Source organism: Hippoglossus hippoglossus, chromosome 4, assembly GCF_009819705.1.
Source record: "Hippoglossus hippoglossus isolate fHipHip1 chromosome 4, fHipHip1.pri, whole genome shotgun sequence".
NCBI classification, from domain to species: Eukaryota; Metazoa; Chordata; class Actinopteri; order Pleuronectiformes; family Pleuronectidae; genus Hippoglossus; species Hippoglossus hippoglossus.
This window is the reverse complement of record NC_047154.1, coordinates 7,775,672-7,803,515: the sequence shown is the minus strand read 5'-3', so window position 1 is coordinate 7,803,515 and position 27,844 is coordinate 7,775,672. Positions and strand designations below refer to the sequence as shown.

At 42.4% G+C, this 27,844-nt stretch overlaps 1 protein-coding gene and 1 pseudogene across 2 annotated transcripts; one reads left to right on the top strand and one right to left on the bottom strand.

Annotated features, from left to right (window-relative positions):
- Positions 1-18,695: 18,695 nt before the first annotated feature.
- bloc1s2 (biogenesis of lysosomal organelles complex-1, subunit 2) lies at positions 18,696-20,970 on the bottom strand. Of its 2 annotated transcripts, none has more exons than XM_034582532.1 (5): positions 20,741-20,966; positions 20,415-20,531; positions 20,146-20,265; positions 19,929-20,033; positions 18,696-19,202 (listed from the first exon to the last, which is right to left on the bottom strand). In XM_034582532.1, the coding sequence occupies exons 1-5, from the start codon at positions 20,904-20,906 to the stop codon at positions 19,171-19,173; spliced, it is 540 nt and encodes a 179-aa protein (XP_034438423.1). In that variant the 5' UTR covers positions 20,907-20,966; the 3' UTR covers positions 18,696-19,170. The 2 variants fall into 2 exon arrangements, with proteins under 2 accessions (XP_034438423.1, XP_034438422.1); XM_034582531.1 differs by lacking the exon at positions 18,696-19,202 and adding an exon at positions 19,453-19,867 and having other exon boundaries at positions 19,904-20,033; positions 20,741-20,970.
- Positions 20,971-22,155: 1,185 nt separating this feature from the next.
- Positions 22,156-27,812, top strand: LOC117760539 (annotated as a pseudogene).
- The last annotated feature ends 32 nt before the right edge of the window (positions 27,813-27,844 follow it).

Here is a 27,844-nt window from a genome sequence, read left to right as displayed (position 1 = left end):
AGACCCTTTCACAAGATCAACCTCGTGCCAAGGTTTTCTGGCAGAAAGCCCTTAGAGGCAAGCTTCCCCCATGTGCCCTCTTTTCTCCTTTAATCTTTCCCCCTGCAAACCAATGGAGCTACCAGGTACCAGGTATCAATCAACAATCAGTCAACTGTCTCTATAGCAGGTACATTCCTTTGCCGGTAGGATTATTTCTCAGTGGTAGAATCATTTCTGCAAATGAATTCAGCAGGCTCTATATCCCCGTGCTGTAAGTTTTTTTTACATGTACGAACGTTTCCTGCAAGTTTCCTGCTGTACTTCAAAGCTGACTTTGTGGTTAAAGAAATATGTAAGGTAAAAACAACAGCTGGAGAAGTCGACCTGTATTCCCCGCTCACTCTGACTCCTACTGCGTGGCACAGACCACTGCAGCCTTTTCATTCATCTTCATATATCATCATTTGCCAGACTGGAAGTGGAAATGGTACTTTTTTCCCCCCAATTAAAGATATGTACAGTAATCGAAACAGGCAAACACCTTTGAAGAGCCTGAGTACTTTCACTTTAATTTTCTGGACTGATAGCATAGGTATTCACAATATAACAGCATTTTGTCAAAGTAAAATAAGTTCTCTAACCCTTTAACAAGCAGTTCAATACTTGGTGGGAGTTAGATGAGATAATCAATACCACTGTTTAATAGCTTGACTTAGCATAAAACCCCACAGCAAAGCAGTGAGGGAGCTATAGGGTTTTTCTAAATCAGGGGCCATAAAGGGGCCACACTTTAAACAGAGGGGTCAATTATACATCCAACATCTATAAACAATTCCTGATTCAGTAAATTCACATTTAAGTCATTCCTTATTTATTGTTAGTTCTATAGCTTTGAGCAAAGCCCCACATCATTGAATCAAATTTGAAAATTCTTGTTCAAGCGCAGTGTTTATTAAAAGAAAGGGTAAAAAAGAGTGTAGATGATAAACATTATTAACAAATTGTCTTGTTTATTGTCAGTATTGTTGGTAAGTTTGTTAGTTGTACTAAAAAGACCACTGACAGGACAGGGGCAATTGATATTTCAGCTGAGGCCAGTGCCCCCCTGGCCCCACCCCTGGATCTGCTCCTGAGGCAAAGGGAAAACAGCTGGCCTTCCTCTATCCCTGGTTCTATCCCTTATTTCTACAGCTCAATAACTAACATGTTATTTGTTTAATCTGAACAAAACTGAGTTCTGTGCTAAACCTTTTTTGGGATCAGTAACATAGCTCATCTTGAAATATGTCTTCACCTGTGACACAAAAAGATATTTTAGCTGGTCTGTGAATTACTGAAGAGGGAGTTTTCATTCTGTTGATTTGATTGTTCCATTTGAAAAATTGCTGAGGCCTGAAGAGACAACACCAAACTGTTTATCGCCAAGGAAAAATGATTTGGAAAAACTATAACAGAATGTTGTGTTTTATTTTATTTATTATTACTTATGTCTGTAATCATCTTGGGACCTTTTTCATTCAGAATTATCTGTCAGACACTAGTGGAGGTCTTTACCCCCAGGTTGGAAACAATTGCAAATTCTTCTGAGTCAGTTGTTGACAGTAGTTGAGTTGGGTTTCGTAAGAAGGGAGAGAACCATATGTAGACCGCTGTACTGTTGATGTCCACCATTAGGATTTGAAGGATGCATCATGTTTGTGTGTGTGTGTGTCTGTGTGTTGGTGTGTGTGTGGTATACGTATAAAAGCCCTGACTTGTGCTTTTAACTTTTCCATCCTAATTACAATCAGCGAGTAAGTCACAAAATTTTCAATGAAACAACAAAAATTTCCATGATAATTTTGAGAAAGTTCAAGTCTCCAGTAGCCTCATATTCTGCGTTCACTCAATGTTGCAAAAGCCAATCAGTGTTGAGAAAGATACTGTAGGAACCTCGACCAGAGGCAGGTCCTGATCCAAGCTAGCACGTAATCAGACCTGCTGGAACTGGTAGTCTTCCAGACGCAGCTCATGGATGACACTGTGAAATTCCCCAAGCTGTGTGCGTCTCCAGACTTGTGGTCTTGTAGACCCACACATGATGGTGCTGGCTTCTCCAGCATTTCCACAGCAGCTACACCACAACATTTGTAGTCACTTCTGCCAGTAGTCTTCCTCTTCTCCGAAGCAAAACAGGCAAATTCTCGTAGGTTGTGTTTCCTCGCGTTGTTGTATGTTTGTGTATATGTTTGTGTCAGAAACAGTTGTTTTTTGTAAATACTAAAACATGATTGCCTGAGAAGCAAAAAACAGCCTCTAACCAGTAATTTATGCGTATTTGACCAAAGCAGAACAACTTATTAAATACACATTAAATGTAAATTGACTCAGAAATGCTTTGCTGAAAAGTTACCATGGAACAAAACCATTTGACTGAATGTCAAATCTGTGTGCTGTTAGAGACTGTACGCGTTTGATGACGTCTGATAATTGATAGAGCTGACGTAACATTGATTTTATTGAAGAAATCGCCTCAAAAATCTCTTTGTAGTCCAAAGAATTACTCAATAGGACCCATTAGGTTTACTGGGAGATAAAAAAGATGGTGTGACTTGATGATGTTGACAGAGCTCATCTCTGGTGGGCTCCAGCTCAGTAACACCTCTGGTTTTCACATTTATCAAACAAACATGGTGGAGGAACGCGTACAGTATTTCCTGGAGCCACATTTTCCTTCTAAGAACACAGGCATCTGTCATGACAGCAATCGTCCCAAAACTAAATAAGGTTACATTCAAGTGACAAAGCCCCCTAGTGGCTGCAGGAGTTAAGACAGGAGCAAAGGAAGATTAAATGTTATAATAGAGCCACAAGGTCTTAACAAAGTAGTAATTTTAACCCAAACCACAATGTTTTTCTAACATAGTGATGTTACATCATTACATTGGTAATGTATCTTTTTTGTTGAAATCCTCTTCACATCCTGATAGCAATCAATAATTAAAGCCAGGACTGTAATGCATGACCAATCATTTAATTTGGAAAGAATTAAATGATCTGCTGGCCTGTCTGTCACTAACCGACCTGCTGCCTGCACACACCCTGATATCGTGCTGCCAATAGAGCCATCAGGTAGGAGTTAAATACGCTTCTGTGTGTTCCTGTGGAGAATGATAGACAAATGACTTGTTTAGTCATTTAGAATGAAAAGTTTCACGAAATAAGACGATGGTACAGTACATTACTTGTAACTTGATGATTTGGGGATGTTGTCAATGGGGATGCTTGTTTACCAAATGTGTGGATCGAAACCATAATCAGCCGTTCATAATGATGTCCTGGAATGTTTACACCGTCATGCTGCATGGTGACAAACAAACACTGAACACAAAACCACCATCACCACACACACACACACACACACACACACACACACACACACAAAATCACATTCAGATGCAAGTACCCTCACTCTCAGACTTCCAACCACTGGGGCTGAGGCTGTTAAATCTAATAGGCCTGTTCATAATGCTGCATTAATGTAAAGCATATATTCTTCACAGTCTCCTTCCACGGAGCTGAAGTGCTGCTGGCCTCAGGCTCTGAGTGATAAAACCTTTTTATATACAGTCTATGGATAAAACACTTGTCAGCGAGGGAGTTGATGATCTCATCTGTTGTTCTATATCTGCAGGTCAGCAATCACACACTCGCACACTCACACACACACAAACACACACACTCACACATATACACACACACACACTGCACAAGGGGTAAGCAATTGTCTTGGACTTGGATTTCTCAACAGTGAGGTCCCAGCGGAGGTGTCAGCGTGTCACGGGTTAGCACTGTGATGGTTGTGGAGGGCTTTGTTGGGGATATAGTTATCCAAAGTGTGCTAATTGCACAGAAACACTGCCTCGTAATGTAAACACACCTGTGTCCTGTGATGATGCCAACTGCACTCCTCCCCCTCATCTCCCCTCCTCTCTCCACCTCCCGTCTCCTTTGTGTTTCTTCATTTTTGTATCCTTAACTTTCTCCCTCTGTGATTTACTCCAGTTAAAGTGTAACGAAAGTCTCTGTTTCCTCCACATTTCCTTTCTCCTGAAATATGCTATATACTTATGAGCAACAAACACATATAACACACACACACATACATTTTTATAGATTTTTATGGACGTCAAGGGAGAATGAAGGCTTTCAGATGCAGAGGTAAGAATGTGAAACCTGAAAGATATATCTGTTGTAAGGAGGGTGTGTGTGTGTGTGTGTGTGTGTGTGTGTGTGTGTGTGTGTGTGTGTGTGTGTGTGTGTGTGTGTGTGTGTGTGTGTGTGTGTGTGTATAAAACCCCCTGCTGATAAACAAAGCTCACATCTGCTCTACATTTATTTTACACATCTTCGGTGTAGCACTCCATCCACTGGGAATGCACGCACACACACACATGTAAATATATACACATTGTTGTTTCTCCATTGTGTTCTCTGTAACATAACCCTGTCATGTCATAATGCCTGGAGGTGCCTGATAACTGTAAAAACGAAGGGGACCTATAAACATGAGATAAGACCCTGCTCCGTGGGGAGGCCTGAGGTCAGCGTGGAAACCCCTGCAAGAGGTTGCGATGAGTTCAGGAGAATTTGACCGGATACTGAATCCAGCTGGAGGTCAAAGGTTAGCGGGTCAGTGTGTCAAGATGGTTAAAGGTCTCTGTGTTTTTTATGTCTGATGTTTCTCATCTGTCACGTTCGCACACTGCTGGGCACTTGAAAAATGTAATTCTATAGGTAATTCTATAACTTTACAAATGACTCAACAGCAAAAGTAATTAGTTAAATTCTATGTTATTCTCCATTACTCAGCTCTGTCAGATTTGCCTTCAAATACTCTAAAGCTTCAGCATCCACACATCACATATTTAAAAGACATCCAGAAGAAAATGAGACATTTAACAAGCGGCTCAATTTAGACAGGGGGACATGTCACAGTAGGAAACATACAGTGTAAATAATACAGTGAATGGTTCAGGTTCAGGGTCCTGGTATTTTTCCCGCTGGCCCACTTTGACATGGTCATGCATTACTGGTAGACTTAAACAGTAAACAGTGTTATCAGTAACACTTGTGCTTTCCCTGCTCTGCATATCAAATTGTCTGTTGTGAATGAGAAATGAGAAATTCAACTGGCTCCTTTCCCCACTCTGCACAGCTGGCCAGTCGCGGCATGAAGTGGATGTGAATGTTGGATTGTCGGTTTCATGTGGTTGCAACACTGATAACAAACCCACCACCAGCTCCTGGTGCCACAGCAAACAAGCCAAACCCCGAATGTCAGAGTAATGGAGCATTAGAGTGATTACTAAATGTAATTTACTGACTGGATTTCAAATTATGCAATGCCTTACAATACAAGTTATTGAAGAAGGAAATAAATGCCCTGATTTATTGAAATTGCACAGCAGAGTGCTCCAGCAGAAAAACTTGGCTTGGCTGAAACAGTGTGGTATCACGAGGTGAGACTCTGCACGGAGCAGCTGAATAGATGCAAGCACACATTCCTGTTAGTTTTGTGGTATGATCTGAATTTTTCTAATGTTTTCTTGGTGATTCCCATGACAATCCTGAATCATATATTTAAAAAATCTGTGTTCAGTGTTCTGATACCTGATAGGACTTTAAATTTAGGGCTGAATTATTCAAAGCAGCTTTCCTGGATCATATTTTGAATAACATTCAAATAAAACACCTCCAATGTTTTATATTAATGTTTTTCTTTCAAAGTTTTAACACCCTAGTAAGATGAAAGTGGTAACACTGTGTTTAAATCTACATTTATAGTAGTTTCTATACATCATGTAAGTGAATGAAAACCCTCACACATCTGTGCTGTTTCTCTCTTTACATGTCTGGAGGTCATTTGGCCTATTCTGACTCCATGATTTCATTTAAAAACTGGACTTAATTTGACCTGTGTACTTGTTGCTAAGTGTGTGTGGCCCCATGTGATTCAACACAAATAGACTTTTCATTAGTATTACAGTATCTTGAACAATCTCTGCAGCCTAATGACGGCCGTGTGAGCGAGCCAAGTAATAGAGAGCTGTGGTGCTGTCATTAGGCTTTACACAAGACCTGATTAATTGAAACGACCTGGGAATTGATCCTGCAACCCAGCTGAGTAGAGTTAAATTGCATTTGTAATAATACACGGACAAAAAAAAGTCACACACATGTGCCAGGAGAGGGAGTAGGACTAAAACAATTGCTGTTACATAACCTCATACACACAGATATGTGAAATGGTGCTTTCTTTATGAGGTCACACTGACAAGAACTAATCCCTGCAGCCTGATCTGCATAACCCGAAACATCCTACAGTAATCGGGGAATGGAAATGGCCCGGACAGACTTCTCTAACAACGTGATGGAGCAGCTCCTGCAGCCAGGATGGGTTTCAATCAACGAAAAGAAACAAACATTTAAATACAACAAATCAAATCCAAAAAGTCCAAGACATCCACTCTTATTTCCTCATCCCAAGCTGTGATTAATCTGTGATTTTGTCAGGTACTCCCTGTGGGTGTGGGCATTCATGTGTTTACAGTTGCCAGCTCATTATGTTGCACTGTGAATGCCAACAAGGGACATTGTTGCCCACTCCTACAGGAAAAAGTCAAAGCCAACAGTTAAGTCACCAGGGAGGAGACGGGGGATACGGACTGTACAGCAATATTTCCATGAACAAGCACTCAAAACCCCTCAGTGGGAGATCTCTTATCAGTTGATCCAAGAAAGGATAAGTAATACATACTGCGCTGAGTCTCGGCCAAATGAGTAGTGTCAATCAAAAGAGCGGCATTTCCCCAAGCCTAGAATAACTGCTGTGAGATCCGATGTGCGTGTTTCTGTTCAGCATCAGCCGCCCGCTATCTGTGTCTGCCTCATGTATGACCTGATGATAATGATCCATCTGCGCCTCACCTCTGACCCTGCAAATCTGCACCAGGTGTGTGTGGTGTGAGCGCAGACGATGGGGAGAGGCATGAACATGTTTATGTGCATGGAGGACCCCTGCCTATGCTGAGTGACAGGTCCTGGTCCCACAGGGGTGATGCTGGGGTGCAGAGCCTGAGGAGTGGAGGGAACTCTCCTGTAGTTTTCAATCCTCTCCTCCTTGGAACCAGCAGGACACGTGTCTGTCCATGTGTTCACCATCCAGACCTGACCCTGCTGAGGGGGAGGTACAGTAAAGTGTCCACAACCTGGTGGCTCTGGAGCAGGGGACATGCACCCAGCAGGTGGTCTGGACAGGGCGAGCTCTCCATGGGGTCACGTGCTGAGGTCACCGACCTCGAATGCGCGGGACATCAGGTAAACAACCCGCTGACAGGAAATCCTGTCTGTCAAAAAGCAGCAAGACAGTGACGTCAGACTCCTGACCCTAGAGTCAGCACGCTTCCCCCGACCCCACCCAGTAACACCATTACAGAGAATCACACATCCACATGCACAAACACAAGCAACAAACACATCTATTTCCTTTTGCATGCAATTACAGCAAATCTTTTGTTCGGAGGGTTAGTTCACCCAAATCCCTTAAAAATGTATTTTTGCTTTCCCCTTCTGTTGTTTAGGCACATAGATATTATTATTTTTGATTTGTCAGCATTCTTAGATACCTGGCTCTGCAATTTTGGCTGGCCCCCCGATATAATAAAAGTGAATAAAATTGAGTTTGTGGTTTTCAAAGAACTGAAAATAAAAATTGAAACAAGGTTAAGGAGTCTACACAATCTGTTTACATAAGGCTTGGGGTTCGTGATATTTATTTTTTTCATTTTGCAAATGGAATAATCCATCAAACAGACAGGAATTTCACTAAAACCGTCTAATGTCAGCCTCATTTTAGCGTTACAACAAAGATGGAGAATTTCTAAAATCAGTAGGATTCCTCCTGTTGGAACCATGAATGTCCATCAGACTGATGTCGAGATATGTGACAGAATAGGAGACAACATTGACCTGTTGGTGGAGCTGTAGGGGAAACCAGAGGATCCCCTCGATGCTGATGTATCAAAACCGTGGACAGAGAACATCTTGCTGCAGAATTCTGTTCTGGTTCTGTTTCCCTCTCTAAACAGCACAATGACCAGCAGAACCTGGCAAACAATGTAAAAGAGTGAGAAAGAGTCGTTATCGCATGTTTCTGTTGTTAAGTCATTAGTCAGTCTTTTGTTGGCCAAGAATGATCAAAGCCCAGAGGCCCTGTGTATTTATGATAGTTCGGGGATATGGTAGCCAGTTGCGAGCTTTGTGTGTGTGTGTGTGTGTGTGTATCTGGGTTTAGGCCTGGTGTTATCACACTGTGGGCTTGACTCAGTGCTCCCACAGGATGCTGTTTTTTTGTTTTTTGTGTTAGTGCTGCAACATTGATGTCGTCTGATCCACAGCCAGACACACAAACAAGCAGAGTGTGTGTTAGGCGTGTGGAAGTACATGTGTGTGCATGTGTGTGTGTTTAAATGTGTTTAGTTTGGACTGGGAGGTAAAGCAGCACATTGCCAGAGAATAAAACAGTCCTGTCTGGCTAGAAGAGGCCTAGTGAGGGTCTCGAGTAACGATCTTAGTCGGTGGGTGGCAGTAAATGTTCTGATCAGTTTGCTGGTCAGGGGCTCCTCAGGGCTCTAACCATAGGATTCAGCAGTTTATTCAAAAGCCAAATGTAGCCCAGCCTCAGCGATGTGTCAAATTGTCTTTCCAAACGGATCTCAAACAAAAAGCACCAACAGGATAAGACTGTTTCCCCCTCTCACACATCCCCTTTATCTGAGCTCCAAACCCCTGAGGAGTCTCTTCAAAGCAGAGACTTCTGCTCCACCACAGCATACACGTTTGGCCCTTTGGCTCTCCTTTCACTTCCCTTCCTTCTCTGTTTCCTCCTCTTCGTCTCCTACTGTCTCTGTCCTCCCCCCTTCCTCCCTCATCTCCTATATGAGAGCAGATGGAAATCTCGTCAGGTGTGATAGTCATTTGTGGGACTGCCCGTCAGCGTTGAGGTGGACATCCGTGTGAGAGTAGCAGTCTGGTGCCTCCGTGGCTACTGGCACTCCCTTAGACAGAGCTATTTCAGAGCTGTGATACCGGAAAACACGCACACAGGCCTGTAAATAGAGCAATGGATGCCCTTTAAAAAGCTGCTCAGTGGGGAGATAGAATTTCTGGATGAGATCCACGACAGGATCCCCTGTTGAGAATGTGGGAATCACCAGAGGAAGAGGTAGAGGAAGAGAGGACAGGACAGGACAGGACAGGAGAGGACAAGAGACATCACTGACAATATCTTAAGGAATATTGCTGAATGTGCATGTCTCCTTTTTATTCATTTGTTTATGTCTGAAATGCAGAAACAGTTACAGCAAAAATGTGCATTTGAAATGTTGAAAATGTACATATATTGTCAAAAACTACATTTAAAATAGACACTTAAATTAGTTTTTCCCTGACTAATGACCCAGAGTGGACATAATAGGGACTATTTTCTCTCAAAAGCAAATACAATGTGTGGCTCTGTATTGTAGGATGCATTGGTGGATTAATCAGGGACATTTTTTTTTTGCTGAGAACAGCTGCCTACAACAGGCTGATGAGAAGGAGGTGAGCGTTAGCCAAGACCAAAGGTGTGGGCCAGAAACACAAAACAATAAGCTGAAAGAGCTGAGCTGCTCTGCTGAGTCAGCTGAAAACCTTCTGTGGGTTTATCATTATGAGCAACACCTTTTGCCTTATGTATACTGCTGTCTTCTTTTAAATATAAACATATTGATGAGGGCAACTTTAACCATTGAGGAGAAGATGAAGATGAAGACATTCTGTTTAAGAGCTAAGTGAACTGCGATAAAACTGATTATTAACAAACTCTTCTATGCACACACATCTATGTTCATAACCCGCAGGTACACACAACACACAGCCAGTCTGTTTTTATCATCTTCCCACTGCTCTTCCCTTCATGGCTGCAGTCAAATGGGCAGGGCAGGGCTTGGTCCGGGCGGGCCTTGGTCCCCTGAGATCGGCTTATCAGCTCTTCCACCTGGTGCATCCTATACCTCTGCCCCTGAACAGCCACTACAGATGGTTATTGTTGTCCTGCTGCTTTGGAAGTGCTGGAAGTTTGGAAGTGACTTATTTACCTGGCCAAAAGCCACCTTTCACTGAAGAGAAAAGCATGTGTGCCTCTCTTTGACTTCCAATAAGTGTGTCTCTTTATATGTGTGCACTTTCAGGATCTACAAGTGAGGGAAGTATCTGTCAATTGTATTATAACACTATTACACAGAGTTCTTGCTGCAACACCTCCACACAGTCATGAGAGCATTACATCATGCTCATCCGAATATAATTGGCAGTTTCTCAAAAGCCTCCGGACACAGATGTGGTCAGGACCAGAGGTCACTCTGTGCAGAGTTGAATCCTACAGCATGGGAGGTACATTATGTTTGAGAGTGTATATGTCACTTCCAATTAGATGTGGTCCCCCACCTCACCACATCCACAGTGTGTTATGAAACAGGATCTTTGACTGTATATAGGTACAAACCAGAGAGGAAAGCACACACCCATCAGCATCCCCATCTGCATCTCAACAGTTCCTGTTTTGGGGACCGACTATATATATAGGAGGTATCACTAATGTACAAGCACACTTGGATGCTAACACAAACACATACACACATGTTCACAATACACACTTGCTGCCAAGCAAAGGAGGAAGGAGGGCTGTTGAGAACCTTTAAACAAAAATACATTTTTAGAAAGGTCCTCTTGAGCAGGGAAACAAAGGAGGGAAGTGGCATGACGTTGCACAGGAGGGAATCTGAGGGTCACCGGTGACATGACGGACACGCCTATGGAGCAACATCGCACATACACATTCTCGCTTCACACACACACACACACTCACAAGTGCCAAACACAGTCAAGGTCAGCCGCGGTTCTCTCAAAATAGCCATTTCCTCGTCTCTCCTACTTCTTTGCGGATATTAGAATCATGAGGATGTTTTGTGTCCACATTGTCTTTCCTTCAGCAGAGGCCACAAGAAATCCAAATGTTTTATCAAGGGATGTTTTGATTATTTGCCCCGATCCACCTGTAGACCTGCGATAAGCTGTGATGTAACATGGAGGGAACATTGTGTCAAATTTCTCTCAGCGGAATGGCCTGACAGAGCCAATTAATGTGGTGTTACTGGCTTTATCACTGGAAGATTTAGGAAGTATTATAACGTCTTTGGTCGCAGTCTGGTTTCCACACTCATCGCAGCACATTTTCAGTCTGGATGAGATGCAGTTTTGTTTACCAAGTATTTACCAAACAACCAAAACACTTCCTCTGCATCTAAACACAGCTCTGTACAGCACTAATGGCCAAGAATAGCAGAGAATACAGCAGAATACAATAGATGTTAGGATGAAGGGGCTAAAATCATAACTTTGCTGCACATGCTTCTGTAAAATATATATGTTCTGGGTGCAATTATGCAAAGTTATATGATAAATAAACAGCTGGAGCCAGACAAACATTAAATAGCTCAGCACAGAAACAAGGGAAAAAGCTAACCTGCATGGCTTTGTCCATATCACACATTTGAATGGTTTTATCTGTACAAACTGGACTATTTCTTGGCTGAGATCAAATCCCAAGTGGGTATTTAAAAGTTGTTGTCTTCTTTAGTACAAAAATAACCTCTTCAGGGTTCATTGTTTTCGGGCAGACTTGAAAGATGATGAACCAATCCTTTAATGCTTCTTGGAGTGATGCTTGATCTGGAAAGGAGGACATGGTGTACATACACATACACAAACATGTACGCACGCACACACACGCACATCTGGTGTAGGTTAGATTTGTTTCACAGTGTATGGATCTCAAAACCAGAGGGGGTAAAACCATCAATCATACCCCCCTCGACTTTTCTCTGTCTTCACGTCGCTTGAAGCTGCAGGGGGAAACATATTATTATTGTTTACCGTGACAGTTAAGGTAAAACTGGTGTTTTTCCCCTGTTTTAGCATGAAATAGAACAAACATGGGCGCTACATGCTGGTTCACTGTACGCAAAGTTGAAATCCCAGTGTGGGGTAGTCTTCATCATCATCGGGACAGCATGAGCTAATCAGAGTAAACTGGACTCTGGTCTGAAGGGTAAATAAGGAGATTCAGTTACATATGATTTGCAAAGGGCAATATAACTGCTTCTGGGGTAAATGTGTTGCTGCTGCACTACCACACACACACACAGAGAGAGAGAGAGAGCTAACAACATTTTCTCATTAATCTAGATGTAAGGCCATACTCCTCCTAATTCAATATTTGGACAGTTCCTCTATGTAAGTGTAGACTCAGCTTTGATTTCATAACGAGGGTGAGGAGACAGGGGTCGGGAGAGTCAAATGTAATAAACAGCGACACACTGCAGGAGAGAGGAAAACAAGGATTCACACTGATCAGTCTCTGATGGATGCAAAGTAAGAATCACATCATACTGATAAGTGAATGTTCCTAACTTTTTCCTGTTATTACGCGACTGACCCGGACAATCTCCTGCTCGTTCCTCTTATGTGGAAGGCAAAGTCTGGAAAATGTCCAGACCCAACAGTTTCTAGAGCTCAGGACTGAAGATACAGCTATATATATTAAAATAAAAGATTTTAATTGAGTTTTAGTGGGAATGTTTGTCTCTGACAGCTAAGTTGTGATTGAAGACCCCTCTGCTCAAAGTGAAACACCTGAACAAATCTTTTCTTCTTCTCTCTCACCAACAGTAATTCACTGCTTCAAAGTAATTACAGATGGATGACGGACATGAAACAGTTGAGACTTCTCTGTGCAGTGGGCCCAACTCAACCAAACACCATTATCAGTATCAGTGACCCTCAGTCACCTGCACTCACACATGATTCACACATAGAAAAGTTTTAAATTCAGGTTTAATGTAATACTTGCTGAACTTAATACTTACATTCTTATATAAAGTATATGGAAAGTACCTCGAATGAGTCATGGTTTTCAGTTGCCTGCCTGTCAAGTCAGTTGAAGCAGCCGTTTGTGCTTTTACAGCTTTGATGGTTTAAAAATGTGTTAGGTCAGAGAATGGTGTGAAAAGTTTGTGATACTAAAGCTAATAGTAATGATGACAGATATGATCTTCTGTAAAACAAAAATATTGTTTTACAGAAGGTCCAGGGGGGTTTGGTAAGGGGGGGGGGGGGGGTCTGTGAGGAATCTAAATAGTGTTTCTCAGTTTTTTCTGATTTTATGACCAAATAAATATAATTGTTTGACATAATGGGAACAGCAACAGGAGGGGTAATGTGATCAGCTGTCTAATTAGCATTCAGTTCAAAGAAACAAGCACTTTCTGTTGGTCAGAAAATAACCATGTGCAACTTTATTTTTCTCCCATCCAGACTCAGGATTCATCCGTTCCAATGCATGTTATTTGCTCTCCATGGAGAGCACAGTGGAGAGCACTGGGAGGTTCAAAGCTGATGAAGTTGTTGTAAGTTCCCTATTTTCCAAGACAGTAAATATTGCTAGATGTTAAAGGTAATGGGAGCACATGATGAGTTCATTATATTTCGTGCCTGAATATAATTACTGAGGACCCAGCGAAGATGGTGTTGTGTCGTGGGAGATATTTTGTGGTTCTAAATGTCTTGTTTCACACTGGGGCAGCGAGGGTCCTCATACCAAGATGAGTCAACTGTGACCTTTTATGCTTTCCGGACACTTATTGCTCATTTGGATGAGCTAATGCACACATGCTTGAAGGAAAACAAAAACACACATGCACATTGAAAAGGACACACACTCACACTCCAGCATAGTGTGAAACGCCTTTTTGCATAATTATAAATTGTTAGTTAGCAGTGAACTTCTGACATTTTATTTATTCCTGATGAGCAGAATCTGACTTTTCTTCACGATAAATTTTCTTTTATACACAGACCTGGTGTTAAATCTCTCAGACGATATAGAAATCTACATGTAAAGGTTGATTTTAGGTTACACTGTCATTTTACTATGAGTAAGAGAGCATAGTCTTGCTACAAAAAGAAGGGGAATCATTTCTTATACAAAAAACGCCTTTAAAGCAGCAATACTTTCACTCGCCACTTAGGGGAAGCAGAGCAAGCTGTAAGCACAGTATTAACATATTCTCACCTTATAAATCCAATATGACATAAATGGAACCGGCATTCATTCTGATCACCTGGCAAATATAGGTCCTGATATTCACTCTCCTTTTGGTCTCCATCAAACCCTTGTTAGAAATGTCTGTATCTTCAGCTGCTAAATGCTCCATTGTGCTAGTTTTTGGCTAGTTGCAAACTTGCGAACTTGACTGTTTGACATATAGTGACGGGCAAGTGAACTTGCAACAATACAAAAGCAGTATTAGAGGTTGTAAAAAACCTTAAATGCTCCATCGAGTGGTTCAGTTGTGTGAAAGGTCTTTGAGCGCACATTATCAACAGACAACATCTTGTGTGCGGTTTTCCGTTGCGTACGTGAACGCGGCTCCGAGGAGGATATCAGAGGACTTTAGGCTTAAAACTTGGTGTAAATGAGGCTGTTTCGAGTCGGATATGAATGTCTGGGCTTCTGGACACTTGGATGACACCACAGGAGCAGTATGGAGGAAGTGTTTTTATTACGTCTGAAGAAGTGGTCACCAGTTACTAATTGTATTGGATTTGGCTGCAACACTGTTTACCCCTAAAACTCCTAAAGTATTTTGTGGACTCAAACACTTCACCCTACCCTCCATCGGCATAGTGGTGCGTAGATAATGAGTACATTTTCATTTTTCAGTAGACTATTCCTTTAATATCATAGATTAAAGCTGCACTAAAGGTAATATCTGCAAATGTGAAAGTGTATACAACTCTATATCATGAAGGATGTACATGTTGTCAAGCATTAAAATGGCTCACTATATCTGTATGTTCTTCCCTAAGAAAACCTATTTCAAATATCAAAAGTCCTCAATGACATTGCACATCTTTCATGACAGAGATTTGAAGTGTTTTTAGTATGAATGTCCTCAGTAGTGTGGTCAGTGTCAGTGTGTGTGTGTGTGTGTGTGTGTGTGTGTGTGCGCGCGCGCTACACACAGTAGAAAGGGCACTGATGGGTCTGGTGCCAAAGAGTCTGAGTGGGTTCTAATGGGGGGTGTAAGAGATGCGAGTGAGTTTAGACATGCTGCTGGACACACTGCACATGAAAGCAAGACTCCTCACAGAGAGTCAAAAATGGGGGGCACAAACAACAGAAGTGCACAGGGTGAGCAGGTCTAAACTAATTTAACACTTTAAACAGGATTGCACAGGGCAGCTCTCAGGTGTTGCTGGTTATGACTTCCTGCAGAGAGATTCTCCTCGGTCCCCATCTCTACCATGGGAGCAGAACTGGATCTGAGGCTGGAGCCGGAGCCTGACACCCTGTCTCTCCTACCTGCTGGGAACAGCTGGGCTCTGTCTCACGTCCAAAATAACGTTGCACCTACAGTTTTGTGCCACAATCCCATCTGGTCTCGTTTTACATTTCTAATAATGGAGTGACAATGTGGACATTGCCCCGACAATCAAAATGGATTGCATTCACCTATAGAGTCCTTTAAATGTGTTCCAAGACCCACATACCTGATGGAAGTTAGCTTTTGGGTTAGAGTTTCAAAGGGAGGGTGAGCTGTGACATGCTCGTGTTCTTGCGTCCTCGCATGTGCGCACAGTGCATGATGAAGGTGTGAGCAGCAGAGAGGAGTGAATGATTGCTGTGCCAAAAGTTGACCTCATGTGGCTTTTCATGCCCTTCTCGTAGAAGGCATTTGAAGTCTGACACAGTCCCTCAGATCTCACATGTGGCTTGTGTTTGCAGTGAAATAACTCCCAGATCTATTGGCTGCTTTGAAATTGATGTAAACACGAACCTCTTTGCCATTTATCTGAGGCCACTTGGCTGTCTTTACAGTTTCACTGCTTTACAGCAGCGTCATGGCATTCAGGGCTGTTTATCCCGTCACGGCCTGTTCGTGTAAAAGTGGGTTAAAGAAAAAGGAATGTGAGAGGTTTTGCAATACTACTCAATATGTTGATGTTGCCCAATTAGGTGAAATGCTAACTTTGAGCAAGGCCGCAGGAACACGGAACAAATGTGGTTTGAAAATGACTTTTTGAGTGTCCTTGTTCGCTCTCATTCATGAACACAGGCGATATTTTCCCAAACTTTTTGCTTGCTTGTCAGTTACACAACACTGCGGTGTGGCATACTGCCTTGTTATTGTTAACAGGCCCAACGTCCATTTTATGGGGAAACAGCTCCTATGTTGCAGCTGATGCTGACATTTGTTTCATAGTTTCTCAGTCACATTTCTGGGAATGTCCTCAGGTCTGTCAGACCAAATCATGTGGATGCTGTATCGTTTCAAAAGATCTGAAATGGAATAATTTCTCTGTTGACTTAGGTCTATTTTGTCCATTTTGCATCATCGTGAAAGTAAGTTGATTTGATCTATAAGTTGAAGCTGCAGTGTAATTTAATCAGAATCATCCCCATGTAACTGATACAAAACCTGGCATTGTATGAGACATATGCTAAGACATCTCTAATGCATTGTTTCAGCCATTGATGTTTGTGCTCATGTCTGTTACCTCTTTACAGCCTTTTCCAGCATAGACACTGACCTTGACAGGATGAGTAAACCTCATGGGGACCTAATAAGGATAGCTGCATAAACCCTGTGTGTGCGTGTGTTTGTGTGTGCAGTGCTGCATGCTAAATATGGGTTTGAGGTCTGAAACATCATTTTCTAGTTGCAGAGGACTCATTGTCTTCACCAAGTCCCCTGATGCTTGTGGTGCTTATTCAACCCTGAGAACCAGCATCTACATTGGGGAATTGTAAAAGAGCTCAAAATGCCTTGTTGGTGACTGAGTACAGCTGATTCACAACTTAAATAGGGTCAAATATGATCATGTTACATAACTGAGAATGGAGAACCACTACAAAATAATGTAGCCAGAGGTACCTAATGGTTCTATAGGGTCTGACTAAACACTGAAATCTTCTGCCTTCACAACTATCATATAAACGTCCAGAATGGGGGCATACCTCCGCCAAGGCCAAATAGCTCCGCTACTGCACAAGAGAACACTTTTGTCCTTAACTGGAAATACATGGAAAAAGAAGATAAAAAAATGCTGTTGCAATCATTTTACATAGGATCCCATATGAACGTGGCAATGTCATTTTTGACGTATATTTCTTTTGTTTCCCTGCTTCCTTTTCTGTAAAGGCAACACCTAGAATAACAGCCCTTTCTTTTGAAAATATGAATAATTGGAGATTGAGAGCGGAGCGGATGTAAAAATGCTATGACAGGTCCTTACATGCTTCCTTCATTTCTTTTCAGCATCACAGCTAAATACATCAGAAGAATTACATCCACTTCATATGCTTGTATAAAATCAACAACATACACATTCCCTCTTTCTGTACTTTCCATTCCACTGTTTTGAAAACCACTAATACATATTTAAAACAATTTAATAAGTTTCCAAAACCAAGCTCTATAGCTGCAGTGTGGTCTAGAGTTTTGCGGTACTTCCCAAAACTGAATAATATAGGAAAGGTTTACCTATGATTAGTATGTTACCTCCGCCTCTATGCTTGACTGTGTGCTGGCACTCACACGTAGCTTTTAGAAAACAGCTCAAAAATAATTTAATAGACCTGATTTCAGAGCCATTGGGAGGGGAGAACAACTCATACCCCAAGGCCCTGGAAAAAGGCAGGGAGAGAGGGAGAGATGGAAGGGATCACGGCACAACGGTAAATAATGTTACAGTATGAATAATGAGATCCCTCTGTGCCGGGGCCTCAACTGGACTAATGACAGAGACCTGTTTTAGATTATGTCTTACACAAACATATACGCGCAAACATGCATACATGGGCATAACGCAAAACACACTCAGATGAGAGGCCCTATCAGTTTAGATTATGTGTTGCCCACGGCAGGAAGAACACAGGGAGGAAACAAAGAGGGCAGCTCACACATCTTCAGTCACTCTTTAACCTTTTACTTTGAATTATCATGTGTGTTTCTTCTGTTTCACTCCATCAGTTTCACTCTTACCACCTATTAAAGGCTGAAACTCAAATGTCCTTCAGCAGTGGGTCAGGTTTTCCAGAGATATATATTTAATACATCAACTATGCATCCATACAAGTTCTTATTGTGGTGCAGGTCTGCCACCTGCTGTCAGCAGTGGGTTCATTTCAAGAAGGCAAACATGCAATGATAAGCACATCATGATTTATTTTATTTTTTTAAACTCCAGTTTTCTTTGTCAGAATCTCCAAATAAAAAAACATCAACAACCATTCAACCATGTTTAATGTCTGTCTCTTTCATCTATAAACTTCAAACTGATTGTGATTTTCAGCAGTCCTCTATACAGTAGCTTTTAAAATAGTGATCTCTTATTAACTTTCGCAGAACGTGGTGCTGTTCACACTCTCCAGGCACATTAGTCTATAAATAAAAAGGATATTGTCTCTGAATGTAGGTTTCAGGTATTAAGTCAAATTCTCCCTTAAGGGAGGTTAGGTGTCTAAATTGAACATAATTAGAGGGCTGGGACATTAAAAAAAAAAAAAATCTATGTACATGGTTCATCATGTTAATTATCTACATATGACAAAAATATCATTATATACACCTCAAACAGTGAAGGGCCGGCCAATCTGCTGTGGTTTTCATTAGAAACAGTCGGTTTCCATCACTCATTTAGGATATGCTGGTCGTTGAACAGATTTATTCAACATAAAGCATATCTGCAGAGGAATGTGGATATACACTGTGCATTCATGTACATCATGGCTGCATATCCTCTGCCAAAACCAGGGATACTGGAGTTAAATCTAAGCTGAGCACTGTGATACTAGTTCATGTTCCTTCAGCTGCTTCCTCCTTGGTCAATTCTAAGTGTCAAAATGGCTCCGACTTGTTGTTTCAGTCTCAGTTAACATCCTGCCCACAGCTTCTGGCTCCACTGCCAACGACAGACTTAGGCAGGGCAGGGTGAGAGAAGGTGAGAAGCCACCGTAACTCTCAGTCTGCCTCTTCTTCCTCCTCATCGCTTCTCCAGTTTTTTGAATCTGGCCTCTGTAAAGAAGGAGAAAGTCAGGGACTTAATCAGTCTACAATCAAGAGCTGCTAAAGTCAAAAATGCAACACGATCCAGTGACATTTGGCTGCATCTGTGGGCTGTAATGTAAAAATATGTAGGTTTGATATGCCTGTGAGACCACAGCACCATCTGTTGGTGGACATCGTAACAGATGTGGATGGACAATAAATGAACTGGGAATCACATCCGAAAAGAGAGCACTTAAAGAAAGACTACCAACACAATAAGTAAGACTAAGTTAATAATATTTAACAAGCAGCACTCATTGGATTGCTAGACTTTAAGAGGGAGAAGGCTCAAAGCATACGGTGTGATAGCCAATGAAGCATCCAAAAACCTACTCTGATTCTCCTGATAAAGAAGAAACTCTGTATTCAGACGATGATTGAATTATAAAAAGAAAATGTTCGACAGCGAGGACAAACAGATTTAAGTTTGCCTCTGGATCACTTCCAATCAGCGCACATCTGCAGCATGGCTTCGCATGGAGTTCAACATTGGTGAACTGCGACTCGCTACATTTGCATATATGTGACCGTGCACTTACACTAGTATTGCACTGTTAGTGTAATTACTCTCATTGCCAGAAGGAGGAGACAAACCTTCTGTATTGCAGGTTTAAATATGATCAGTCCTGCTAATAATATTCTATGGCAGAACATCTTATGCATAGATACACAAGTTCTGCGCCTCTGTCTTACCCAGCTTTTTGGAGTACGCGTCCAGTTTGTAAGCAGCTTGTTCAAGTGCAGATACTTGCTCCTCGATCTGATTTATTTGGTCCAAGTAGGGCTGTAGGCTTGCGTCTGAGGAAAAAACACATCCCATCTACAAGTGAATAACATAGTAATAGGTATAATATATGAATTAGACACATTGAAAATGCATTTTTGTGCAGACTCTGTACATCTCACTCACACTTATTGTTGAGATCCTGCAGGTTACGACTGATATTGATACTAATGTCCTTCATCTCCATGTACTTCAGGCTGGTTAACTTGTTCATGTTCTCCAACAGACGGTAATCCTCGCAGGTGGCTGGGAGGTCAAGGAGAGGTGGAGAGTGTGCATGTGAGAAAAGAAACCAGGAGTAAAGAAGAGTGCAGAATGAACAGGAAACCAGAAATGACTCTTGTACACTGCAGCTGCTTCTGCGTGCAGGAAAAACAAGCGAAGTGTGACAACACCTGTGAGTTCTCCTTGCAGGAAGATGGCCATCTTGTCAAACATGTCAGTGCACAGCTCGTTGATGTCCGGCTCTGCAGGCTCCACAGCCTCCTCTGCTGTCTCCACACCACCATCACCTGCACAGTCATGTGAGGCAGCAAGAATACACAGAAATCACCAAGTTCAAGCATAACAACCAAAATTAGATTTAAAATTTTAACAAAGTCACATTTGAGAAAAACATAATGTGAGGGGAAACTGGTAGACAACTTGTACCACGCTAAAAACGGAATGTTATTGATTGCTGTGCGCTATTAGCATTAGCATGCTGGGGAACATGACCCACTGTTGGTGTGGGGCTTCCTGGGAGCGGGCGCCGGGCTGGCCGCTGCATCCTCCGGGACTTCTGCCTGACTGCTGGGGCTCGCGGCCGGTGTCAGGGCCGCTGTGTGGGCCGATGGAGTCCGGGAGATGTTGTCCATGGCTGAAGCCTCGTCCCCGGTCGCTGCCATTTTATTTCCGTTTTGTTCTCCGTGTCACATGAGCGGAGCGGTCACGTGACGTCCACCCGCCACCACAGAGCACCGGCCCTGCTCGCGCGCATTGCCACGCCCTTAGGTTGACTGAGGCTGTGTCCTCACCCTTTACAGTCCGTGGTCCTGACTGTGATTACTGCACATAACTTCATTAAATCCTTCAAAGAAAATGGTTGATGATCCGTGGGATTCATATTGAAAGGCACAATCTGTAGTTTTACGTTGAGCACAAATTACATTATGACAATTTGTTGTATATCTCAACCAGTTACTACTGAATCTATAAATATATTCATGGAAAACAACTGCTACTTAGCCAATAATTGTATTTGAATAGTTGTTAACTAATCAATTGATGTGTTATTAATAATAATAATAATATCCTCACTATATTTTGCACTAATTTGAGTTTGAAATGTGAATAAGTGTTGTAATAATAATTACACTTAATCTACTTATTATTATCACAATAATAATCCAAATTACCCATATCAGTGTTCATTATTCTCCCATGTATAGCTTTATGTTTTGTTGCCCAATACCAATAAGAAGCCTAGACAACACTCAAATCCATATCTTGTGTGTGTCTTTGTCTTGCACTGTTCTTACTTTCTTTCGATCCATTTTTGCAAACATTGTGGCTCAACTCCTGATATTTCAACTGCTGTATGAATAAATCTCATTTGGCTTACGAATTCCTTGCAATGTGATTCAACTATAACTGCATTCGTACGTATTGCAAATTGCGAATGGCATTTCCATTACAAATGTAGGACCAATAACCCCATTCAAATCAGTGTGATGCTCACCTTATCTGCAATAAGTAGCTAAACTGGTGCTCAAATACACAGTAAATATTTTTCTGTTGACACTTTGGACACAGATGGTTTTACCGGTGAATATTTGAAGTAACTTTGGCCTGATTGTGTGAAATGTTAAACATGCAACACTCATCTTAAGTCATGGACGATGAAACTATTAATTTCCAGTATATATATATATAATATATTATTATTATTATTATTTGTATATATATATATGTGTATTTTTTTTGTCTGCAAAATTCTTCATTCCATTATATTTTATTTTTTTTACTATTTCAGCTTCCTTGCATTACTGATGTTTATCAGAAAGTGTAAACGACTCTGATGTTAAACAGTAAATCCCACATCTATAGGAGTTTTCGCAAAGCGCGCTCCCGTACGGAGCATGCGGTTCTTGGCAGGCAAAACTCGGCGCAACACCTGTGTCGGCGCTGTTGTGGGGGAAGTCAGATCGTGACAGGCTAACAGCAGCGGACTGTAAACATGGCGGCGTGCACAGCCACAGGGCTGCGCCGAACACCCAGTTACTATTAGGCCGAGAGACGGAGACACCCCGACAATGGAGACCGAAGAGGAGCAGCACATAACGACGCTCCTCTGCATGGGCTTCCCAGACCCCGACGTGATACGGAAGGCGCTCCGGCTGGCAAAGAATGACATCAACGAGGCTGTGGCGCTCCTGACGAACGAAAGCCCCGGACTCGGGTATGGATACGAGCCGATGGAGAGTGGGCCTGCCCCGGGCTCGGGCTCGAGTGGAGACGGGGAAAACAGCGGGCGGACGGGGACAGGAGGGTTTGACCCGCCGCCTGCGTACCACGATGTGGTGGATAGCGAGGTAAGAGCGAGCATCCAGCGGAGGAGCCAGGGAGGAGAACGGGACTAATTACAACTTAAAGGGAGATGGAGGGCTCGCCCATTTAACTAGCTAGACTTAGCAGCTGCAGGGCTACATGCACCGAGCACAACGCGCTGTCAGAGCAGGAGGTGAATTACTCCACAGTCCGCAGGGACCAGGCATGTCACTGGGTCATAGTAACCGGGTAACTGGACGTTAACATGGAGCTCAGCTACTTCAATCACGAGGCTAAATAGCATTAATAAACTTACAAGCTAACATAGCTAGCTAGCTGCTAGCTTAGCGTCATTTGGGAGTTGAACCCGCCAGTGAGTGGAGCAGGGGGGGACGGCACAGAGGCATCACTCCGGAGGATTTCAATCACACACTTGAACTGGGTGTGATCTGGTGGCGAGGATCCGGTCGGTCTGTTATCCCGCGGTCAGATGTTTGGATGCGTTTCAGTCTGCTTAGCATAGGTTAGCTAACGTTAGCTAGCAGGTTCTCTGACAGCCTCGACCCTGCTCATGTCCTGCACACATTGCGGTCCACTCGAACCGGACTCACAAGCGGTTTCTCAATTTCTTTGTCACACGTGGCCATTTTGATGATTCTCTTGCACACACTGTCAGCTGTCAACATGTGTTTGTGAGTGATAATTCGCGTGTGATCCTTCCAGGCCAGTCACTGGTTCTTTGACAGCTATTTGACAGTTGTCAGTAATCTACCTGCTGGCCCTCTCACTTGGTGTCAGTGTGGTGTTGTAACAGTGATCTCTGCTGCTTATAAATACACAATAATAAATAAAGTAGTACACATGACATGGCAGGATTGATTTGACTGACACCTCGAGGAGCTCGTGGCCCCAAACCTGTTTCTTTCACAGATCTCGTCAAGCTGGAATGTGCAGTCAAAAGATAATAAAGCCTTCTTTGGCAGATCATTCATTCAGATATTCACCCACATGTTGTATCCCTTTGATGGTAAACTGGTTGTGCTGCTGAGATCCAACACTGTGTGTGGGGGTCAGTACAACAGGTACGAATGAACAAGATCCTTTCCGTTTTATTTCCTCTCTTCCTCTCTAAAATCAACCAGTCAATAGAGGAATATATGCAAGCTGGAGCCTTAAGTGCCAGAGCTTGTATACATACTTTTGAGACGTCTACAAAAATCACATTTGTGGTGAGACTAAGAAAGTAACAAGTGAAGATAAAAGTGCTGTATTTCCTCCCTTCTCTTCCTCTTCCTGCTGTATTTATGCTTAAGACACATGTCACAGGGCTTTGGCCTCATGTTATGCTCCTAAATATAGCCCCTGTAGACTCCCGGACATACACAAACACATTGCAGCTTTTTGCAGAGGGGGTCCCAGGAGGGTTGCAGGGTGCATAGTAACAGAGAGGCGATGAGCTACCTCATGTACCTTACAACAAAGTGTTGCAACGTATCTGCAGGTTTGATTTCACGTTTAATGGAGACATGTAAGAGGTTCCACTGTTGTAAAAGAGAGAGAGATTTATATTTAAATAAAAGGACTAGATTTTTACACTAAAGTTAAATCAAGAGGGGTTTTCTTTGTGAAACTGTAAGATGGGAAATCTTGCATACATAGATCGTGTTCTATGACTTGTGTTAACATAGTGTCTCTCTCTCTCCGTCCTCTCATCCATCCCGCCTGTCATTTCTAGTTTTCTGAGAAAGGGAAGGAATGAAATATGATGCTTCTCTGTTGCTTCCTCCTCCCATTCCCTCCCCTCCAGTTCGCCTCTACTTAATGTCCCGTCCATCAATTTATATTATCCTGCAAATGTATCAGTATGCAGTGCACTAACGCATGCACTTAATACATTGTCCATTAATTATGCTAATATAACTATAGGTATAACCCTAGGCAGTGCCCCCAGTTACAATAGACAAATTAATTGTAATAGTTTTGGAGAATTAGAATGTAGTGTGAGCTGAATCCCAGGACTCAGTCTTGTTGAAAGATACTTTTTCATGCAAGAAGAAACATAAATTACTTGATTTCAAATAGGACATGCATCAGTGATGCTTTAGTGTGCTGAGCCATTCCACTGGGCAGCACTGTTTCAGAGGAGGGAGTTCTGCAGTTTGATCATGAATATTCAAATGACTTCATGAATGTGTAAGCAACTTAATGATGTAAATAATTCAAAAATCCTTTGTCTGCTGTTGCTTTCACCACACACACTCACAGACTCAGCAAAGCAGCCGCTTGCTGAGATTGAACTTGTTCTGAGCCACAAATGCAGAAGTTGACTTGAGTGGGTTGAATTTTAACTTGCCTTTCATAACCCGTTCAGATGTGACAGGAGAAAGCTGTCACAGTGAATACTATCATATTGCTCTCAAGAGTGTCATGTTATGTGGCAGCTTGCTCATTACCCTTGACTTTGGCTCTCACTCCCTGTCTTGCACATCAGAACCCTTTTCATATAATCGCACAGTGTGTGGATTTGCCTTGAAAGCAGAGGGAAAAATAAAGCAGATATGAAGGTCAGATCATAGAGGAGAGGACACACATTCTTACTGCTCATCTCCCAAAGGGAGGAAATGAATCAAGCATCGTCCTGCTTGACTTTATCTTTGCTGGAGGCCATTTGGATTATCTTAGAAAGGCACAGACTGTTGCTGTCATTGTAAAACAATGAGACCAGCTGTTTGAAATGAAGTCACTCACTGCATTAGATTGTGACTTTGTCATGTGCCTGTATTCTAGAGGAGCAATGATGAGAATGGGAACTGCTCTGGGGGAAGCATGGAGTTCCCCACCACCAACCTGTATGAGCTGGAGAGTCGAGTCTTCACTGATCACTGGTCGATACCTTACAAGAGAGAGGAGTCCCTGGGCAAGTGCCTGATCGCATCCACCTGCCTCGCCAGGCACAGTAAGAATGTTTTTTATGTCTACATGAAACTAAATGCTTTCCATCTTTGTTACTATGTGGGTGGCATGTTTTGTTTGGACCGTCTGGTGTTTTTCACATGTTATTTTAAAACCTCGTGTTAACATGGCTCAATCTGCATCTCTTTTGCCACTGCCATTTTTTTCTTCCCAAGTATAAATGTGGGTAAAATATGTCAATCCATCATCTCCCCATCTGTCAGGTCTCGCTGACGCTGATGAGAACTGCAAGCGGTTTATTGATCGCTGCATGCCGGAGGCCTTTAAAAAGGTGGGCAACAAAGAAACAGAGCAAGTGAGTTGTGTCATTAATCAATATTTTCACTGACTTTAATCTTGTCTGTCTATTTGCTCTCCGTCCTCAGTTGCTGACGAGCAGTGCTGTACACAAATGGGGCACAGAGATTCATGAGGGGATCTACAACATGCTCATGTTGCTGGTGGAGCTGGTGGCAGAGAGGGTCAAGCAAGACCCTGTTCCTGTAAACCTGATGGGAGTCCTGACTATGGTGTGTTCTCTCTTACTCTGTCTCTCTTGTCTTTTGATACCTCTACGCTGTCTTTTGTTTCTGGAAATATTTTAAATCTTTTAAGAAACTATGTTGCTGGAAAAAAATGAACATCTGGCTCAATATTCGATCATAGTCGGTGGTAGTAAGCTCCTTGATGCTTCTTGAGCACTGAATCAGCCCTTCAGTTAGTTTCTTTCCATTTGCAAGACAATTTTTTTAATACAGCATTTAAAAAGTGATCTGCTGCTATAAACAAAAGCCTTTTGGGGTGAAAATTAAGGTCAAATTTATCAATTTGCCAAAGATATTTGTCCTAGTTTTAAGAAGAAATTCTTATTTTTTCCTCCCTCAGTTATACACATGAAATTGCGTGTTTAAAACCTTTCTTCAGCATGTATTTATTTTCTGTATCTTTGTTGTCGTCCAGGCCTTCAACCCCGATAATGAGTACCATTTTAAGAATCGGATGAAGGCCTCTCAAAGGAACTGGGCTGAAGTGTTTGGAGAAGAGGCCAACATGTTTGCTGTCTCTCCTAGCAACACCTATCAGAAAGTAAGGGACTACTCTTTCATCTGGACTCATCCTTTACTTTTATTACTGTGAAGTTTTATTTGAGCGTTCAATTTGCCAATTTTTCTGGATGCACTCACAAGTTTGAAAACATTTGCTATTATTTCTATGCACACTTCATATAACCTTTTGTTCACAGTGTAAAGTCATGTTCACGGGCAGACAGACGAGTTCTTCATCCCCTGTGTTGTATAACAGATCCACAGGGGCTCAGCAGAACATGTGTGAATGACACACAACAGCTGTCAGAAAACTTAGCTTGTGTGTGTGTCACAGTAACTTATTGTTCCAATTCCTTGCTGATTAAACCCATTGAAAACATAATGTTTTGTTTCAGGAGCCTCATGGTTGGCTGGTTGATTTGGTGAATCGGGTGAGTAACGAGCAGTCACCCATATATATTCTCCATATATTTCATATTTCACAGTTTTGCCTCTAATCCACCTTGTTTCATGTTTGTATGTCCAGTTTGGAGAGTTGGGAGGATTCACTGCCATCCAGGTCTAAGCTCAAACACTGAGGAAATCGAGATTGCCCGTAAGACTTTTCTTTAACCTTTGTCTTTTTGCTCTCTTTACAAATGTCCTCGCGTATCTTTGGCTTGATGAAATAGTTCCCACTCTGGTGATGGTTTGAGAGAGGGACTGTAGACAGACTTTAGAGATGGTCTTATACAGGGGAAAGGTCACCATGTTCACCCCCACTGCTCTCAGCTCCAGGGTGCTGAATGTCTCTCTTTCCCCCTCTGGTTAAGACTCACTTACACACAAACACGCTCCTCAGCCTCCCGCTGCGTCTGATGGTTGAAATGCTCTGTTGTGTTATGTGTTCTGAGGCATCTTTGTACTGATGCCTCCTTCTGGGAACCTAGCCGGAACCACAGCAGCACATAGCCATTGATTCAATGTGTGCATGTGTGTGTGTGTGCACCCAGCACACATGCTTCCTCTAACATTAGCATATTAATAAGGCAGTGACTGGTTGCAGACCAATGTAGCTCTTCTCAATGGCGGTGGGAGCTCAGTAGAGTGTGTAAGTTGTCAGATACCTAACGTACTCCGAGCTTTGGAGAGAGAGTGACTGAGAGTGAAAGGAAAAAAAGATAATGGGAGGAGTGTTCCCTCCTCTACTGACTCCCAAGTATAACTCATTCATTTGTCTGCTTTGAGCAGGAAATCAAGTGCAGGGGGAGGGGGTTTGCTGAGTGAATAAAGGAGGAGGATGGTGGAAGAGCTGCTCT

Bases quoted from the DNA above. Each gene is read 5' to 3' on its own strand.
- bloc1s2 (XM_034582531.1), bottom strand. From the start codon at position 20,906: ATGGCAGCGACCGGGGACGAGGCTTCAGCCATGGACAACATCTCCCGG. The intron at 20,266-20,414 runs GTGTTGTCACAC...TTGACCTCCCAG, and splicing joins CCTGCAAGGAGAACTCACAG to CCACCTGCGAGGATTACCGT. The intron at 19,868-19,903 runs TATCTATGCATA...ATAGAATATTAT, and splicing joins ACAGAGGCGCAGAACTTGTG to TAGCAGGACTGATCATATTT.